At 45.2% G+C, this 20,595-nt stretch overlaps 1 protein-coding gene across 5 annotated transcripts in view; it reads right to left on the minus strand.

Annotated features, from left to right (window-relative positions):
- Positions 1–20,595, minus strand: part of limk1a (LIM domain kinase 1a) — a 46,694-nt gene that overhangs the window by 4,695 nt on the left and 21,404 nt on the right. For 4 of the 5 annotated variants that reach the window (XM_062552154.1, XM_062552157.1, XM_062552155.1 and 1 more), the window contains 13 exons: positions 17,692–17,830; positions 7,508–7,617; positions 6,559–6,756; positions 6,197–6,302; positions 5,505–5,692; positions 5,068–5,254; positions 4,107–4,193; positions 3,310–3,441; positions 2,889–2,948; positions 2,238–2,303; positions 1,073–1,241; positions 610–665; positions 74–231 (listed from right to left, as the gene is read on the minus strand). In XM_062552154.1, coding sequence (XP_062408138.1) covers positions 74–231; positions 610–665; positions 1,073–1,241; positions 2,238–2,303; positions 2,889–2,948; positions 3,310–3,441; positions 4,107–4,193; positions 5,068–5,254; positions 5,505–5,692; positions 6,197–6,302; positions 6,559–6,756; positions 7,508–7,617; positions 17,692–17,830 — 1,656 coding nt within the window. Of the gene's footprint in view, positions 1–73; positions 232–609; positions 666–1,072; positions 1,242–2,237; positions 2,304–2,888; positions 2,949–3,309; positions 3,442–4,106; positions 4,194–5,067; positions 5,255–5,504; positions 5,693–6,196; positions 6,303–6,558; positions 6,757–7,507; positions 7,618–12,213; positions 12,379–17,691; positions 17,831–20,595 lie in introns of those variants that run through there. The other variant, XM_062552158.1, reaches the window with a different exon arrangement.

Consider the following 20,595-nt stretch of genomic DNA (forward strand, 5'->3'; position numbering starts at 1 on the left):
ATGGGTTCTGTTTCATTCATTCATTGATGTAAACCCTTACGTATATCTGAAACTCAGTCCTAAGGGTCCTCACCTTTTCTCTGCGTCCAGATCGCAGCATATAGCAGCGATGGGGAAGAAAGCGGGCGGGCAGTCCGGTGGACAAAAGTGTTCCAGGAAGCCCTTCACATTCAGCCCGAAGTCCATCGCCCGGGGGAGATAGTCTGGGTCTGCGTTGACCCGCCCGATGATCTGCATTTAGGGGAGGAGAAGAGAGAGCGAGAGGGAGCGGTGAGAGTCTGGATCTGGAGGGCCCGGCACCGGATTCCCCGTCTACACCCGCAGGAAACCACATACAACCCCGAGCTAATCCTGGACCCGTTTAACCTGGATCCAAGGACACAGCCCTGCTTCCTGCTCCTGTTGGGCCAAGCATGTCATTTGGAGCCCTTTTAACGGTGCTTAACTATCAGGGAGTTCTGGAGACTTCCATAATGGCTACCACATTGGTGGTGTCCCCAGTTTGAGACTGATTTCTGTGGACTGTAGGATCCAGCACAAAGGCTATTTTCGTGAGACTGGCCAAGGGCCCTGTGATTATTCCCGCTGATCCTTCCACAAAATACTCACCTCACAAAGCATAATCCCAAAGGAGAAGATGTCGACTTTCTCGTCGTAACTCTTTCCTGTAGGTAACAAGCCAAAGTAAATATAAGGAACTGGTTGAGGGCACAGTCCAACCACAGCATAAACAAGTCACATGGCAGTTGCACAAAAATTCTACATTCCTATATATAGAGGCCACTGGCAAAAAACAACATGAATTATCAGCCATTCATTGGTGTTTTGTGAATTTATCAATTGACACCTTGTTGCTGCTAGAGTCTTTTGAATCTATTATGGTCCAATCGGACTTCAACAGAAGAGAGAGGATATTACTTCATTACTGTATGTTATGTAACTATTACTGCTGTGTTGTATGACAACAGCAATTATTTATAGAAGAAAGGGACTTCAGCAAATTTTGGCAGACAGATGCCAAACGCAGATCCCAATGTGATACTGTATCTGTTCATTAGTGGGCAGGACTCACCATGAATCATCTCTGGTGCCATCCAGTAGGGGTTGCCCACCACCGTGTACCTCTTCCGGCGGTCGGGTTTCTTCAGGCCCTGCGTGTTGCCCAGCGACAGCTTGTCCTGGTTCTTGTCCTCCACCATGAGCCTGGCAAGCCCAAAGTCTGCCACCACCACGCTGTTATTCTGCAAGAGGAGTGGAAAAAATCGTAAAATAACTCCCACTTCACACTTTCACTCCAGAAAAACGAGAGTCACTTGAGTTGTTTTACAGAAATGTCAGAAATACATGTAGTCACCGCACCCTGGCAGCGCAAAAAAAAAAGGCCAAGGATGGATCTATATAAAGGACTAGTAGTCTGAATAAATATAGAACAGAAGCTTTTTTGTTTTTTTTTGTTTCAGAAATGTCAGGGGTGGAAAATCTCCAAAAGCTTTTCTTTACCATTTGAGTCACTGTGAACAACAATATCTGTTCCTCACCAAATCACATCCATCTTTTGTGGAAAACCTTAATCTACAAAGGCTTTCATGCAGAGGCTACCAATAAAGCCTGACTTCCAAAACAGAAGTGTGGCAAGTCCAGACACTTCACTTCAGCACAGTGGATGTTTGTCCAGTGTCAATCATAACATCATCCTCTATGTCAAACCCACAGGCTCAGGATTTCAAGGTTTCAAAAAGATGCACTCACTGACTTACAGAGTTCCTCTCTCTAAACTGCTTATTGTAGTGAGACAAAAGATGTGCAGTGTTTTCTCCGATGGAATTCTGACAGCATGTCATCGGATGTCTAACTGCTGTCAGCATCAAACTAAGCTGCGTGTCAACTCAAGAAAAAGTAATAGCAACTTAATCCCCAAAGAAAATACACTGGAACCACACACACACACACACACACACACACACACACACACACACACACACACACACACACACACACACACACACACACACACACACACACACACACACACACATGCAGTGATTCCTTATGGATACTCACTTCTCGTACAAGGCAGTTGTGAGAATTCAGGTCTTGGAAATATAATGGCAACTTAATCCCCAAAGGAAATACACTGAAACTACACATACATAATACACGCACGCACACACACACACACACACACACACACACACACACACACACATGTTTGCACAATGTTCCTCATGGATACTCACTTCTCGTACAAGGCAGTTGTGAGAGTTCAGGTCTCGGTGGATTATGTTCATGGAATGCAGATAGGTCTGGTTGACAGAGAGAGAAGGAAGATAAACATGGGGGCTTGATAAGAGAAGCAACACAGACACTTCGACAGATACAATGCTACAGCTCAGAAATTCTGTTGATCACATCGTCTTTCATCTACATTTAAGTCTGTATTCTAATTCTATGTACTTTAACCTTTAACTCGATGTGGCTGCATCTGCTTTAAGTTAAACATGTGTTGGTCGACAGCGCTTCTGGGCCGAGAGATTCTGATATTATTTATGACAGCAGCAAAATCTTCATCCAAACACTATTCTTCTGTTGTGTTTGCGCAAAATGGCCACAAGGTGGCATACTGTGGTAGCGGTGTTGTGATAGCAGCCTAAAATACTATCCCTGCTGGTGAAAGGTGATATTGCAATGAAGCATTTGACTGCAGTGAAGGTACCATTCAGTGTTAATGGTTGTGACATTTCCATAAAAATGACACCAAGCCAACAAATGCAGGTCGCGGATTGTGGACCATGTAACAACTGAAGCCCTCGGTGCTACAGGTGCATTTGTGAAGTTATGTATGCAGTCACTTGTGCAGCTATGTGACACACTATGTTCTCTTCACTCACCATGCCTGAAGCAATGTCCTTGGCAAAACTCACTCGCTGGTTCCATGGAAAGTCACTACCCTGTAAATGGAAAGAATGTAAATTTAAATCATATTGCTTTCTAAACATGAGCAATAGGTCAAGGCAAAAAAAAACAGGCCAAAACCAGGCATATGGTTGTCTTCAGAGGGCCGTATTTACAGCGTGACAGGCTTGTTTATGTGTTGCAATAAAAGAGCTTGTGTGTGAGGAGGAACTGCTCTTGAGTGTAAATATACCCACAACGCAAGTCACATGAGAGCCCACGAGACCACACACACACACACATACACACGTACACACACGAACACACACACACACACACACACGAAAACACACACACACGAAAACACACACATACACACACACACACACACACACACACACACACACAAACTCTCACCATTTTCTTAATGATATCCCTCAGGGTTCCTCCTTTGATGTACTCGGCGATGAAGTTGAGCCGCTTGTCTTTGTAGAGCACGCCGATGAACTTGAGCACGTTGGGGTGCTCCAGACAGCGCATCACCTTCACCTGCAGACACCAAAACAAAGAGCAGAACTTAGATCCCCATGCAAATCAGGGCTGAGCGGCGCGGGGGCGTCTGGGGGCAGAGAGCGCACCAGGGGAGGAATCTCGTGTAATGCCTGGATTAAATACATCAGCCGCTGATCACAGGAACATGATTAGCCCACTACTGGGAGCCATTGCACATTCACATTCATGTCTGAGATATGAAGTGCTAGCAATGCTACGGCTCTGCTATAAATGCCATGTCTTGATTAGCCCACTACTGGGAGCCATTGCACATTCACATTCATGTCTGAGATATGAAGTGCTAGCAATGCTACGGCTCTGCTATAAATGCCATGTCATGATTAGCCCACTACTGGCAGCCACTGCCTGAGATATGAAGTGCTAGCAATGCTACGGCTCTGCTATAAATGCACTGTCATGATTAGTCCACTGGGAGCCATTGCACATTCAGATTCATACCAGAGATATTAAGCTAGCAATGTTGTGATGCTGCTATAAATGTCATGTCATTTGTGCATTCTGTGACTCCTAAATTCCTAAGTAATGTGGATGCTATAGGTGGTCTGAGTCTGTCTTTGAACTGCACCTCAACCAGACTTCACTCTCTCAGACCAGACCAGTAGAGGGGGTGAGATGGACGTGAGGAGTGACCGCTCTCTTACCTCCTTGAGGAAGGTCCTCTGCGTCTCGTCATCGAAGCGGATCAGCTCCTTCATCACCATCACCTCGCCTGTCTCTCTGTGGGTCACCTGGGGTTCAGGGGACAGGAAGTGGTGTCATTAGACTGTCCCATGGGACAGAATGTTTAGTGTTTCTCAGGGCGGTCACCTCATTTAACCTTGTGTTTAGTATCTATGGTGGTTACAGCCCATCTGGCTGCCATGTGTGTGTGTGTATATGTGTGTAGGTTTCTGTGTGTGTGTGTGTGTGTGTGTGTGTGTGTGTGTGTGTGTGTGTGTGTGTGTGTGTGTGGTAATGATCTCAGATACAACATTTCAAAGGCTCTCTTTCCACCCCGCCCACTGAAACTAACCTCATGCTGGGGTGCATTTGGGTGCATGGGTACTCCTACTCATGTGCACAAGCAATTTCCCAGAAAACAAGAAAAAAAACACTACACCCTGTATTTACCCACACAGACGTATTGGTCTGTTTCACACTGAAGGTATTTATCAAGATTCATTTCAGGATAAGTGAAAAAAAAGAAGAAAGAAACTGTTAAATACGAATAGGAAGAGGCTAAATATTTGTGGGTTGCCACAGACCAACTTGTTCTATGAAGATAAAATGCTCTAGTACTGTCTGGTTCAGATTTCAGATGTAACTGGGTTTTTTTTAAGTAATAACATTGCTGCCATCTACTGGACATAATAAACACTGTACACAGAATTCACAGCCAAATTGGTCAATAGTGTTGTGCAGCCAGTCACGAGTCGCAGTAAAAAAAAACATGAAATGATTGGTGTTGACTGAATAATGAGTATTGATACAAATAGGTCGATATCAATCAATATACAGATGAAAATGTGACTGAAAATGGCTACTGATATAAACAAGTCGATACAAATCCATACATTTGTCATGGGGTGATGTGGCAAAGTGGACTTTTCTTTAAGCCAATACCTTAATGGCTTGACCAAAGCAGCCCTTCCCCAGGACCTCTCCATGGATGAGGTCGGAGGGCCGGAAGATCCGGTGCGTGTGATTGGACACTACGCGCAGGGACTCGGAGCGGTTGATGTCCTTGCGCTGGGACAAGGGGGAAGCGGTGTTGCTGGAGCAGGGTGATTTGTCAATGCTGTAGCTGCGCCTGGGGAACACCAACAAGTCTTGTTATGAATAACACATTTCATGTCATCTATTCCAGTCAATAACAAACACTCAAAACACACCCAAAGATAATTACAGCTAGTTCTTCCTGTTTGCTTTAAAACTGGTTTTGTTATCATTTCAAATATCAATTTCAAATACATTATTGTTATAACGCTCCGATATGAAATCAGCACTGTAATAAATCAATAGCACACATCTGAAAAGGCCTAAATAGCTGTAAGCCTTACGTGATCATGCGGGAGCGGAGGTTGTTGACGTCCTGGTTGGGGGGCTGGGTGATGGGGGACACCGGACTGGTCACTTGAGACAGGGGGCTCGGCCTGTCCACCTGGTCCTCCGAGCCGCCGCGGTCATGGGGGTCGTGCTCAATGGTCAGCTGCAGCAGACGACTCGTCTCCTGGATCAGCAGGTCAATCTGGGAAGAGAGGAAAACAAAGGAAAAACAGAGAGAGAGAGGAGAGAGAAAAATAATGGAAAGGGAAGGAGAGAGAGGGGGAGGGTAAGAGTGGGATGGAAAAAAGAAAGAAAGAAAGAAAGAAAGAAAGAAAGAAAGAAAGAGAAGGCGAGAGACAAATATATTTAAATAAATAGACTAGGCTTGGAGCCATCGAAATCAATTATTTTGGAATCGTTCAAAATGGATAGAGAACGGCTTGTGCCTGAAGCATGTTTGCATATGAATTTGCTCGTCCATTCCTGGAACAAGTGGACTCGGCAGGAGAAGTAATGAAATAGTTTATGATGAGGACATTTGTTGTCTCAGCCACAGATAACTCCCTGGGGCATAGTCTGCATTATTTTGGAGCACAAAATAAGTATGTGTGTGTGTGTGTGTGTGTGTGTGTGTGAGAAAGAGAAAATCTAAATTGAGGGAAGAATAAATCGAAAGACATTCCGAACAGAAGGAATTTTTTTTTACCTCATCAAATGGAACATTCCGGATTGGGGTCCCGTTGATCTCCAGGATCCTGTCACCTACATGTATAGAGTTCTTCACATCAGGACTGATGCACTCTGAGTCCACTCTAATAAGAGAAGAAATAATCCAGGTAAGCAACACTAAATCATATAAACCATCAAAAATACACAATATACAGAAAAAAATAAATGATATATAATCCCATAAATCTGTCGATATCTTTAGATTTCACTAAAGCATGCATGAGTCATTTGAGAATGACCAGTACACATTTGAGAATGACTACCCGCAGACTGAAATACAAAATATATTAAATGTCTGTTGAGCAAAGACGGCGCCAGCGGTGGCCTGGCTGTACTCACTCAGACACCCTCACTGTGGGGTTGTGGTCAGGGCCGAAGCCATTAGGACTGGTGCTCTGGTCGATAGCCACGGAGAAGCCACGCTTGCCATCAGTGGACGCCGGGATGGACACGAGCGTCACGGTGTGGGGGATCTTTGAGCATGGCGAGTCCGGCAGGGTCACCGGGGTGACGATGGTCTGGTAGTAGCAATGGCCACTGGGTAATCGGAAGACAGAAGAGGCCATGTGAGGGGAGAGAGGGAGCTTATGAGTATGAGCTTGTGAGTACATATGAGTACACATGACTGTGAGTTTAAATATGTGTTGACACTACTCTACACTCAGATGACAGTAGCAAAAACAGCTTAATCATGATGGGGATGTCAACTCGAGGGCAGCCTTGGAAATAACAGGGAGGGATGGCCTAAGACAATGAAAATACGAGGTCTTGACCTAGTGACACAACATCCTTTTTTTGTAACTGGTTCCATTTCTCATCAGTGTGCCAGGGGCTCTACTTCTGTATTCTTTTCTGAAGACTCTGCTCCCATGGCCAGCCTATTCTATTTCTGTGTCAACAACACTCACACGTGATGCGTTGGCTTTGTGGTAAAAAGCCCATGGGTTGTTCTTAGCCCCTGAAGCGGGGGGAGTTTTTCTCATTTCTATTTTTCATGACCACTTAGGGCTGTGTCACGGATGTTAAATGCAAAAGGGGAAATGACCTACGCCTAAGCTGATGGCCAATGTATTTGTGTACTCATTCTGGCCAGTGTTGTCTGCCTTCATCATTGATCTACTATATGGTATAGTATAACAGCGCCATGGATCACTTGTCCAATATGGAAGGTTACGTGAGGTCAATTCTGATTTCAAAGTAAAAGTTTCATTCAACAACTATTTTTTTCAGATGTTTCTTTGCAAACTACAGTAGCTCAATGTCTGGCTGTTTTATCCACACAACTTACCAGTAGAGCTTGGACCTCTCCACGAGGGCATACGTGTCCCCATCTCCGATGAAGCTCCGGCAGTTCAGGCAGGTGAAGCACTCGGGGTGATACTTCTGTTCTCCCGCAACCTGCAAAACACCCAAAGAAAGGTCTGGACTCAGCAAAGACACACAAGCAATCACCCCAGTGATCTGATGGCTTCAGTGTTCAACTGAGTGTGTGGGTTAGTCATGTCCTTGTGTTTGTTAAACAGTATGACACATGGTCACAGCTACTGAGCCACTAGTGAAGCTGTGATTGGTGGGAGTGCTTGGGCAATGTGAATAAACGTCATGATTCAATAAGGATGAGCATTATCCCCCGTCAAGTATGATTGACCCTTATATGACTTATATGACTCTTACACTATCGCACCTTGATCTTGATTATACACACTGCTGACATCATGATCTCTCACATTTTCAAGTCGAGAAATGTTCTTTTGGGTGGTAATACCACTAGCAGACCAGTTCTCATGAAGTCAGGAGAGTTTCTGTGGAAGCTAAAGGAGAGTGAAAAAATGTGACCAAGCTGGATCCCAGCGGTTAGACTGAGCGGTGCTTTCCGATGTTACAGACAAAGCTGTATGAAATCAGCTGGAGATCAATATGAATTCCGACTTCCTGCATTGACTTTGGTGAATATGTCACAGACAGTGGAACAAAGCATGGGTACCACAGCTGGTACTAGAACTAGTGCTGAAACTGTAAAATGATCGCACACACTGTCTTGATTCACCATCTGTTTAATATACATGTGCATGAGATAAAACATGGCCTAATAAGTGTCATGAAAAAAACCCCAGAGAGATTTAGCATGCAGCTGCACCCAAAATAAAGACATGGATGCTTTGAAGTGTTGGCGTGTCTTTCGATAAACATAATTAGCCTGTGGTACTGCAGGCAGTCGCTGCCTTTCTTGTTGAGCGTGTTGCGGGATAACAGCAGCATCTTAAAAGAATGAGAACTATTTCAACTACGTCTATTTAAGGCAACAATAAACACGCACGCCTGGCTCTTTGGCTGATTACCCTCATTTAGGATCAAGGTTAAGAGATGCGTGTGAAAACAAATGACATAACATAACATGTTAAAAAGAGCTATGTTGAGACAGGAATATAATCACCGACTCCAGTGCATGGGAGGTCCACAAATCCCACAATATTATAATGACGTGGAAAGTTTAACAAACAAACCTTCTCAAAACCACTGGGTAACTCTCTATGTAACAGGGTTATGCAGGGTTGTGCAAAATTCAGAACAGAAATGAGAATGATTCCTAAGTTCTTCTTCTTGAATTTGAATTGAGGTCAAGAACAATTCAAATTTGAATGGAAGTAGAATTGAAATTCAATGAAATTAGAAGAAATTCATGAATATGATTTAAGTGTAGTGTTTAACAATGAAGCATTATGACTTTTGGTTATGACTGCATGGGTGACTTACAAAAGTCATTTCCAGACACATGAAATGAATCAATTCTAAAAATCTGAATTGTGCATAAGCCTGCTATGAAGATGACACGTAGAGTGGGCTACAAGTCAAAAGCTAAAACCACACACAAGGGGGCACGCCAGCACGAAGTGTGAAGTATAAGTGACTGAAATCTATTCCATGGAAGTAACCTTTCAGCCAGCACAGGAAGCATATGGTGCGTGTGTGTTTGTGTGTGTCCGTGTCTGTGTGTGTGTGTGTGTGTGTGTGTGTGTGTGGACTTTCTGAGTGGGCATCTGGCGACATTTCAGGTGTGAGTCTCAGTAGGAGCGCCCTTGGTAGGAAGGAAACAGAGGTGACACAGTCACACTCCTGTGCTGTGGTCGGCCGCCATTTGCTACCCACCACCACCACCAACAACACCACCAAGCCCCTGCTCCGACACACTCATCTCTGTATCGCCTCTTCATTCTCCGAGCGAACAACTGCGTGTGAGCAGCATTACACATACCCCACACCCCACTCTCACTGCCCAACCACCACCCCCCACCCCTCCCCAAAAACCACTTCAGAGAGTGAACAACTGTTTCCACAGGCCCCCAGGGGAAAGGCTTTAAGAGCTCCAAAGGTGTCAGGTGATGAGGAGGGGAGGGTGGAGCAGAGATAACAGCATTCTTGGGCTTCCATCACCGTTACTGATTGATTAAACAACACATTGCTCAGTCAAATTTGGTCATTTCGCACGAAATCCCGAAGAGAGCTGTTGATAACTGACCTCTGTGCTTGCCTATTCTTTAACATGGAAATTCTCGTGGTAAACAACAAATAAAATACAAACAGAATACTGATATCTCACATAGTTACTTATCTATCCCAACGCCAGATCCCTGAATTGCTAAAAATTCCCTGTGGTCTAGCAATAGTACTGGAAATTCAGCCTGCTCAGGAATCTTTGGGAGATAACAGGGAGAAGAAATCCTTTAATTTGGCAAATGAGTAGCTCTGCTGTGGTTTTCACATGCTTGCTGCTCTCGGCCGCCGCTCACACGGGTGAAGTGTTGTGTCTGTTAGTCATCAAGCGCAAGGCTGGACCATGAGATCAGGTCTTAAATTAAGAGCATATTGTTCTCCGAGGAACTGAGGGGTGTTCTCCGAGGAACCGGGGGGTCCCCATGACCTCCATCTGGAGAAAGTGTGTGAAGCCATAACCCCCCCCCCCCCGCCCCCCACGAACTCCCATGAGCTTTTCACATGTTTACTTTGACCTTGCAAAATGAACTCGACTGACTCAAATAACACTTTCTGAGGCATTCCTTCGAATCCCCGACAATCACTAAGTTGAGCTTCAAGAGGGAATCACTCAACACGAATGAGAGAGAGAGGAACAGTGCAGTACAGTACATCCACACACAGAACTGGTTTGTGGTTGAAAGGTTATCCAGATTCCATGATGCCACATTTGAATGAGGAAAATGCCGAGAGAAGAAAGAAGTGGAATATGGAAATCGGGAACAAAGTGGACGTTCCTTCAGTGCTATTTCCTGGAGCTACTTCTGACGCATCGGGAATGACTTTCTCTGCAATGGGCCTGCTTCAGCCTGCCTTGTTGCATCTTGTCTACTCGTGTCTGTTACTCCTTCCCTGCATGATGGGAATAGGGAGACTGAATTTATGGCTTTCTTGCACCCAACCTCCCTACACACAGTAGGGAAGATAAAATTATGAGTCGTCCCTTCAGGCTAACAAAGGACAAACTAATCTTGTCTGCAGTCTGCAAACGACAAGAGCGTATAAATCACGGGGAATATCAAAACCAGCTGCAATGCATACCACACGTGCGATTGTAAGTTAACCGGATTACGTTCTCTCATTAGCTAACTATTGGAGTGTTTTTTCCATATGGGATTGGACTGAGACTAATGCACTGAGGCCATGCCTGGGGTTTTGCTGATATAATGCAATCTCCTGGTATAATGCGCTCCATGTGTGCAAGGCTCCCCGAGCAGCAAGGGTAGCTGCAAAACACAACACACACGGCCATGACATCACTTCACCCCGCGCTTAAAAAGGGAATGTTGACCTCATTCCCAATCACCTTAATATGACCAGGAGACTTGTGCATGCATTCCAGACAGTTTCTGTGTGTGTTTAAGTGTGTTTCTGTGTGTGTTAGTGTGTTAGTGTGTGTGCCTGTGTGCCTGTGTGCGTGTGTGTGTGTGTGTGTGTGTGTGTGTGTGCCTGTGTGTTTGAGTGCTTGTGTGTTTGAGTGTGAAGTGGTAGGGCCAGTGCAAACAGAGAGCTACAGTTTTGTGTTAACAAGATAAGGAGCTAGCTCACCAATCCATTAAAGGGAGGTCTACTCAGACTGCTCGTCTCAACAACACGGGCAGAAATCTCATCAGAGACTCACTACTAACCCTCTACCTGCACATTTAGGCTTTCCACTTTAAACAAAGATCACTTGGAATGAAAAACAAATCCTCACTAAAACATAAGGTTTAAAGCAGATGCCAAATGCTTTAAAAGAATGATGGTGGCAAACCGAGTGGGAGCTGAATCTGCAAAAAAAAAAAAAAAAAATGGAGCCACTGCAAGATGCACTCACACACACGCAGGCTATGCAGCAGCAGAGTGATGACCGGCAGCACAAACATGATTAGACATGTGGACCGAGTGAGCTCAGCCAAGACCCAAAACACTCAAAATAGGGAATGAAAAACAAACACGACCACATGAACGCCCAACCTAAATCTTTAGCCACTTAAAGCCTTAAAGCCACCCAAACATACAGATTTAGCATAAGCCTGGTGCCGGCAATCAAGTCCTTGGTACACAACCCTTCTGATACGGTGCCCCTAGCCCCTTATCTCACATCTAAATCTACCTGACAAATAGTAGACCAAGGGCTGTGAAAACTACGGCTTGTAAGTAGTCTTAAAAGAAATAACACATCTCCAAATCTATATTGAAAAGACATATTTTTCAGGTCAATCATTTTTAGCTAACATTGAAATCACATCATGTAGTCGATGGTCTAAAACTGTACAAGATCAAAACCAGTGTGACTAGAGCAAAAAAAATGCTCTAAATAGAAATATAGAAGCATTTATAGAGAAACAGGACTACTTAAATACAACAGGCACCTCACAGCACGGAGGATGAAAAAGAGGCCATGGGAGATGCCATCCATCCACTGCAACAACCACCCCAGCCCCTTGCCGAGCGTCGACAGCCCCCCAAGCCCCCCCTTACCTTCTTGTCCCTGTTCCACAACCTCAAGCAGCAGGATCCCCAGTAAAACAACTCTCCCACCATGGCACTGGCTAGTGAGGCTCGGCGCGGCTTGACCATGCGTCTCTCTAGTTCATCGCCGAGCGAACGAGCGCCACTGCGATGCTGTCAACAACCAAAACAGGAGTCGTTCGGGCTGGCCAGGAGAAGGGCTGTGCTGCCTGTGCTGCCGCTTCCTTGCCTGCCCACGCCCCCGACGCTGAGCTCATCTCTGAAACGGTGTCACCGCGCTCCTCCCTCCCTCCCCCCCTCCCTCCCGCAGCCCACACTCCCCTCTCTCTCTCCCTCTCTCTCGCTCCCTCCCTTCCTCCTCCTTTCTCTCACTCTCGGTCTCTCTCTCTCTCCCTCTCTCTCTCTCTGTGTGACCTCATCACTTCCTGCTCAGCCCTCCCTTGTGCATGTCTGCCTGCAGTCTCTCTCTCTCTCTCCCCCCTCTCTCTCTCTCTCTCTCCCTCTCTCTATCTTCCCCAACCCCCACTCCACTGACTGCGACTAACCCAGACACAGCACACAGCACACAGACCATCTCCCCTATAATCCCCCTCCCTTCCACTCACACTCACAGCCCAGTTTTAACTACAGAGTTCTTCAGCAATGCTAACGTTATCATTTAGTGCTATTGACACACACCACCCTCAGTGATTGATAGGCTACAGCCTGGAGACAAAAGCATCAAAATTCAGAAGAGGGGGATAGGATCAATGTTCAGTGAATCCTGAATAGTGACTATTGATCCTTACAGATACAGACGCATGACCTGAATTCCTTTCATTCATACATTTGTTTTGTTGTCAAAAGGATTGTTTTAAATACATCAAAAAAAAAAACATTTGTATCACAACCAGCATAGAGACGCAAATCAAACCTAAAATGCATAAATCTAAAAACGCCTCATAAACGTGAGTAGAAACCCTGCAGGGCTGCTATGCAGCAGTTGCTGTACTGTACAGTGTGTGTATGTACTGCAGGAGGCTGACAGTAGCATCCCTTGTGAGAGGAGGCTGCATGGGGGATGCTAATCAATGGGTTCCGGCTGGCTGTCCGAGCCCCTCCCTCCTGTCCAGACCACCGGCCAGGCCCACGCCAGCAGCTGCAGGCAGCCATCTGACTTTGCAGATATTAATAGAGTCAGGCGGGATGTCCGCAAACACAGCCTGCCAGCCTTTTCACAAACAGGGCACGCGCACACACACACACACACACACACACACACACACACACACACACACACACTTCGGAGAGGCATAGATGGAGAGGGAGAGGGAGGGAGAGTGGCAGAAAAACGGGCGCGCTGGTGCGTGCTCAAATAGGCTGGATGTGACGAGACAGCTTTATCATCCGAGGCCACGACTGAGCTGAGTCACCGCCTCACCAGCGAGAGATGTCTACAACCAGAGACCAACTAGAATACCGCGCTGTGACATGTGTAATTGCTTTGGCGATTAGAGCCAGTTTTATAAAAACAGCTGCCTCTTCTACTTCAAGGCACTCCGACTGGGACGAGCACGTCTACTGACTGATGATAGCCTTATCAGACATTCTATCATGCTGAATTCATCTGTGCAACCAGGTGACTCATACAAGTCTCAACCAAATGGTGCATACACTCTGATCACATGTAGATACAGTATGGCTTACATACTTGCTCCATAGAAACACATGGATCATAGTGGTGCGTCAAGTCTGAACATTACTTGAGAATCCCCTCCAGAGTGACCAGCCACGAGCTGTCGTGAGGAGTCAAAACATGTATGGGAGTCAACAATCGAGCCCAAACTATTTTAGACAAAAAGAGAAGTCCCCCATCTCTACATCTCAAAGGAGAAGCAAAACAAAATGACAGTTTTAGGTAGTTTCCAAAAAGGAACACGCAAGGTTTGTGTGAAATGACACCTTGGGGACAGCCATGGTTATGTTAATACACTGCGTAAAGGAAAAAAGCCAATCACTGATAATACTGTAATTTATTGTGTTCCTCAGAAAGTGAATAAACCAGTAAAAACCTGCTGAAATTTAACAATAGTACCTTCATATTAATTCTAAACCTACATTTATTTTCTTTCTAAAGGGAGTCAATTTCCCACTAAAAAGCAGACAAGTTCAAACAAAGAGTGGGTCTACTTCAAGTCATACATTTTCTACCCACCCTCATTCAAAAAATTTCCAGAGATGTGGGCGACTGGGGCCCCAAACATGAGACTCTCGGTTAGGCAACTCGAAGAGCAATCAGTTAGACAGTTTTGACAGGCCAACCCTCAGTTCCAGACATATACACAAACACACTCAGCCTGAAAATTTCAACGAAAACCCCACCTCACGATAACAGTCAGTGGTTGCACCACCGTGGTGCTTTCCCCCATATCATCACAAGAAAACAAAGCAGTGACGTGACTCGTCTTTCTGCCGCCTCCAACCACTGTAGTGATATTCACTGAAAAGTTGAGTGAATTGGTTTAAAGAAAACAAACTAACCAAAGCCAAACCATCTGAGGTAACCTAATGAGGTCATCAATCGGTGGAGCAATTGGAAGAGTTTTGTCAGTCAAATTTGATCACATGAATCACTGTCATAATAATAATTAAAAAAAATAGAAATAATATGATAACATTACATCATAAACCCATCATTGGGTCAGCATTCATTTATGCTGATCCTGGAACAGAGACCAAAAAATGATGAAAGTCAGGCATAGCCACGCTGAAGGCTTACTCCTGTCTTTAGGTCAGTTACAGTGACCTCTACTGACACTTAGGTGCAGCACAAACATCCAAGAACTGCATCTCATGAAGGCCACTTTTCTTACACAATAAACCTTCATGAAATACCCTACCACTAAATTGCATAACATCAAGTAAATAAGCCAAACACGACCTCAACCTCCCAGCCCAACATTCTTTCAAGGTTGCAAGAAACGGTCCCCTAAATTTAGACGGCCGTATCCCTGGCAGAGATGCCAGCCGAGGCAGCAGAATGGAATTTTCACAGCAGCACATATCTTCGCCTGCTGCGTCATCGAGTGGGAGGCTGACCTTCACCTAAACACTGGGGCCTGATAGACCGCCATCGCTCCAATAATGGGATTGCGCGCTCGTCTCCATTTACTTCACAGCGACTGTCAATCAACCCCTGCAGCGTCTGATAAATCTGACCTACTGTAGAGCACAGGATGCTGGAGAGACAGGCCCGGCGCTGCCATCTTTAATTCACTTAGTGTGGAGCACGGGCGCTTTAATTATTGGGATTGCACTTTGGAGAGAGGAGACTGTATGGCAGTAATTCACAGGGCCAGCACTCGGAGACATGCTCTCTCACAACGAGCAGTCTAGAGAGAGTCAGGGGAATGAGAGACAGATCTACTTACCACAAGAGTGGATGGAGAGACTGCATTCACACACACACACACACACACACCTACCCAGACACACAAACCTACCGCCCCACACACACACACACACACACACACACACACACACACACGCCGTATAGGTACAGTCATGCATTCATAGTTTAATTTGATTTTAATGTCTCTAATTGAAGTTCTCCTGCCGTACTGTTGTCTCTAATGTCTTTAATCTCAAAGTATGCTTGAAGCAGAGCTTGATCCATGTAAAAGCACAGGACGGCAAGCTGCTTGACTGACGCCAAAAACTCAGGTCAGGGTCTGGCACCGCAATGTCTAGACAAAACAAAAGTACTACAAAGACGAAGTGGAACAAAACAAAATAAATAGAAAATGACCAATGGTCTTTTGCAGGTCATTCAAATCAAAATAGAAGACGACTTTACGTAAAACAGCGCTATGACAATAGGTTATCACAGAAGAATGCAAGAATCTATTATTAGAAAATAAAAGGCTGGAGGTGAAAGTCAACCTCAGAAAATATCTGTCATGTTTTGGTGGCCCTTCCAGTACATACTGCACATTCCAACAGGTTATGGGTGTGTCCTTACTGACAATGAGGACTCGCTGCACACTCCGAAAGAATCTCACCTTTCTCTGAACCCTGAGTTCTCATCGACCCTCCCCACGACACCACCACTCTCCATTCAGCTCCCGCTGGCATGATTCAAGCAATCTATTACTGATTCACAGCTCCACGACTAGCGCAGACAATTAGGCTGTGATGATGAGAGTGAGCGGAGGAGAAATCTTAGTCGTCCCACCCTCCCGGCGCAGATGTGCGGGAGAGAATCGTAATGTGATTCTACTTGCCTATCTAGCCGAGGGCCATCACGGCCAAGTAATGCAATTCAGTGGCATGCACGTTAAGGTGAATTATTTAAGCGTCATTTAACATTCATATTTATTCATTCGGAAAATGGTGAGACTGGGAATGTGAGACAGAGAGTGTAACTAAGAATGTAATTAAGACAGATCTGACCCAGCTCCTGTACAGAAACCCAGAGTCCATAAAGTTAATGTGCTGTCAAAGTACCGCATGATTCTGCTCGAAACTCGGGTTCTTATCTAGGATGCTTCGAATGCTTGCCTCCCTGTTCCTGTTCCAGTTTTTTTTTTTTTTTGCTTTTGCAAGCAAACGAGGGCAGCTTTTCAACTCCTCGAGATTTGAAACACCTCCAAGAGCTGTTGGCACAGCGTGCCAAAGCTACCAAATGTCTCCTCGCTTTTACTCCCTCCCTTCTTCATTAATGAAGAATTTACAGACCAGCTTCACTGGCCTCGAGTAAGTCAGAAAAACAAGCATCCACCATAAACACAAGATATAAACAGGGACATTGACAATGTTGTGTGCTATTACAGCACCCGAAAACTAAGCTAATTACTGAGGCACATTCGTCGCAATAACACTGGCTACCATGGCTACGTAGCCAAGCTAAAGCCTGTAACATACATATCACTCTCAGCTCCTTTCCTTTCCCTTATCAACACAAGGTCTCTCCACTGTTGTTCAATTATACATACTACCTCTTTCATGATCACCAGCCAGATAACAGTGGTGCGCTGTTTAATTCATGGAAGTCCTTTCCACGCATGTGAAAGGCCACCAGTAATTGTATGAATACCACATTGTCAGTCTGTGTAACTGGAGCTGTTGTGCGAAACGGGAGGCTTGTGTCTTGTGAGAGAGAGAGAGAGAGATTGAGACAGAGAAAGAGTGAGAGACAGAGATAGTGAGAGAGACAGAGAGAGAGAGAGAGATAAAGAAAGAAAGGGAGAGAGAGAGGAGTACTGACTGAGGACAGACAAGGAGAGAGAGAGAGAGAGAAGCAAGTACACATGCATATTTATGTACATAAAGACAAAAAAATACACTAACACTCTCTCTCTTCTTTCTCTCTCTCTCTCTCTCTCTCTCTCTCTCTCTCACACACACACACACACACACACACACACACACACTGAGGACAGACATGGAGAGAGAGAGAGAGAGAGAAGCGAGGCGACGGTCAGAGAGTCCGATTTTCTCCGTACTCACCATGATCAGGCCAGTGGTGATGGGCTCCGTGCATCCGTGACACAGCTCTCCGAACTTGGCCCAGTAGTCCTTCTTGCAGAAGAGCCGCCCATCCTTCTCGTAGTACCAATGGGACAGGGAGGTGCTGCACTCACAACACCTGTGTGGGAAAACACAAGAGACAAGAAACAGAGGCGGTGATTACGCATGATTAACTACGAGCCCTGGGAAGAATGAGGTCCCACGGAGTGCTATGACTGGCATCTCGACGATGCACACCTCGTCCAAAAACGCTTTAAGGCATTGTTCTTAATAGAGCCTTTAAAGAGCAGTTATAACATCGAGAACATCATGACACACCTCAAAATACCTCGCATTCTACACACCTGGTATTGAAAAGTAAATAAACAGACTGAAAACAAATCCCTTCGGAGCATGCGCCATCGCTAGGAGGATACTAAGGTAAACAAAACAGCGTGAGTATAGGCGGTAAACAAAACAGCGCAAGTATAGGCGGTGATGTCCGACTTGCTGACTGATGCAGATATAGATCAGCTGACGAAAGAGCCGACGGGGATCGAAGGGGAGCATCTAGGGGTGATGAGAGAGTGAGAGCACTGGGGAGCCAGCCAACCCACTTCCATTAAGGCCTGATGCATGTGCGCTGTCACAGTATACTGCAAAGCGACCACTAGCGAGGGAAGGAGGCAGCCAGGCTCTGGTGTACAACAGACAAGACATGATGGCAGCATTGCCACATCTCCTCCCATCCCATACCAAACAGCACGTGTGATTTATAATTGACTGAAACCATTGCCAAGTTTCTCACTCGCAAAGCAACAATTGAAGGAATAATGCTTATGTCGGCAAGATGTTTATGTCAGAGAGGTCGATCGATCCAGTTGACCCTTGAAAGGGAGCTGCTGCTAGCATGACAAAAGGCGCTCCACAGTCTTCACCACCTGATTCTCATAAAATACAAGGCTGGACCCGACTGCTTAGCCTTCCTGTTCCAACACGGCCTGGACAGATCGATAACATGAGGCCTGAGGGAGAATGAGGCCATCAATCTCCATCTGCTGCCCCCCACTGGCCTCCACATTGACCAGCTCACTGGGACACATGTGTGTGTGTGTGTGTGTGTGTGTGTGTGTGTGTGTGTGTGTGTGTGTGTGTGTGTGTGTGTGTGTGTGTGTGTGTGTGTGTGTGTGTGTGTGTGTGTGTGTGCGTGTGCGTGTGCGTGTGCGTGTATGTGTACTGTATGTGTATTGTGTATGTTTATATGTGTGTATGTGTATGTGTATGTGTATGTGTATGTGTATGTGTATGTGCCTGCGGCGTCGGTTCCTTATTACCACTTCGAACGTGCAGTATTTTCCTAGAAACGCACGGCGCGTCGTTGATTATCCCTTACTTATGTGTGTGTATGTGTATTAGGGGTGTCACGATACCAAAAATCAGTAGTCGGTGCCAATACCAGTAAAATTACACGATTCTCGATGCCAAATTCGATACTATCGTTAAAAAAAGGATTTTCTAAAATCCCATGTACTTAATGAATTTCTTTATTGAAATATTTGCAGAACACTGAAATATAATTTCTATAACATACAGAGCATAACAGAATACAGTATCCAATTGCGAGCATATCACATAGGCTTACACATAATTAAATCACTTTTCTAATGGATTGTATAAAAACCAACAACTTGCATCGCCTTTTTATCGCTCTGCTTTCATACAATGTGAATGATTTTTTTTACAAGATGTAAAGTCTTTATTTGAAACACACACACATTCTGTAACTATTTATACATTCTATATGAAATTTCTGATCTTCATTAGCAGCAAACTTTATGCAGATTATAGCCTACTATTCATATTACAACTCCACCTCTTAAATTCAGCTGTCTGGTTGAAGCCTCAACATTTTGTAAACAAAGTAGCAGGCTAAGCTTATCTTACTCTACTGGTTGGACTGTTCAGTTTCCCCACATGTGTTTAAGTTTCAAGGTAAGCTACTTTTTCTCCTTGGGACAGAACCTTTTAAGTCTTGGAGTTGAAAAACATTGGTATTGAGATGGTCAGTCAACTTGAATGCAAGAGTTTTAATGTCTGCAGCATAGACTAGCTAATGATGCTAACCGGATTTTAAACAGCAATTTAGCTAGTCGTCTTCTGTGCGTCATTGCGTTCACGATTGTGAATGTTTTATTTGGATTAAATGTGTGCGGCGTCAGGTGCATCAGTACGACCACGCTTCCAGGAATGATCTGGTTGGGTTTCATGGAGATAGACGCTGTGTGCACGGAGGGGAGAGTTTGTGTGTGTGTGCATATGTGTGCATGAGAGACAGACGCGTGAGTGACAGAGAGGGAGAGCAGGGAAAGGAAATTCAGCTTAACGAATGTTGCGTGTTTTTCAATACCGTTAAAAAATAGATAAATAAATAAATAAAAAGTAACGAAACAATATGTGGATGCCGGTGCTGAATCTGTGGCGCATCGCCACAAATTAGTCTAGCCTATGTGTGGGAAACACTGTAGCCTATTGCCCCCATCAGTTCCGGAAGAGTCGCAGCACCGATGCTTATGCTGTCGTCGGTGCTTACGGTGCTTCAAAAAAATAGGCATCGCCGGTGTTTTTTCATTTTAGAATCGAGAGGTATCGCAAGTATCGGTTCTCGTGACATCCCTAATGTGTATGTGTGTATGTGTGTGTGGTTGTGTGTGTGTGTGTGTGTGTGTTTATGTGAATGTGTATGTGATGTGTGAGTGTGTGTGTGTGTGTCCATACGTGCATGCATGTATATGGGGAATGCTAAACGGTCATGTCAGAATGTGCCGCCCTCTGCACCTAGTTTACCGCTGTCCAGGACACAACCCGCGGTCAGAGAGGGCTGAAGCGGCAATAAACGATCTTTGC

This window comes from Sardina pilchardus, chromosome 13 (assembly GCF_963854185.1).
Source record: "Sardina pilchardus chromosome 13, fSarPil1.1, whole genome shotgun sequence".
Classification (NCBI taxonomy): Eukaryota; Metazoa; Chordata; class Actinopteri; order Clupeiformes; family Clupeidae; genus Sardina; species Sardina pilchardus.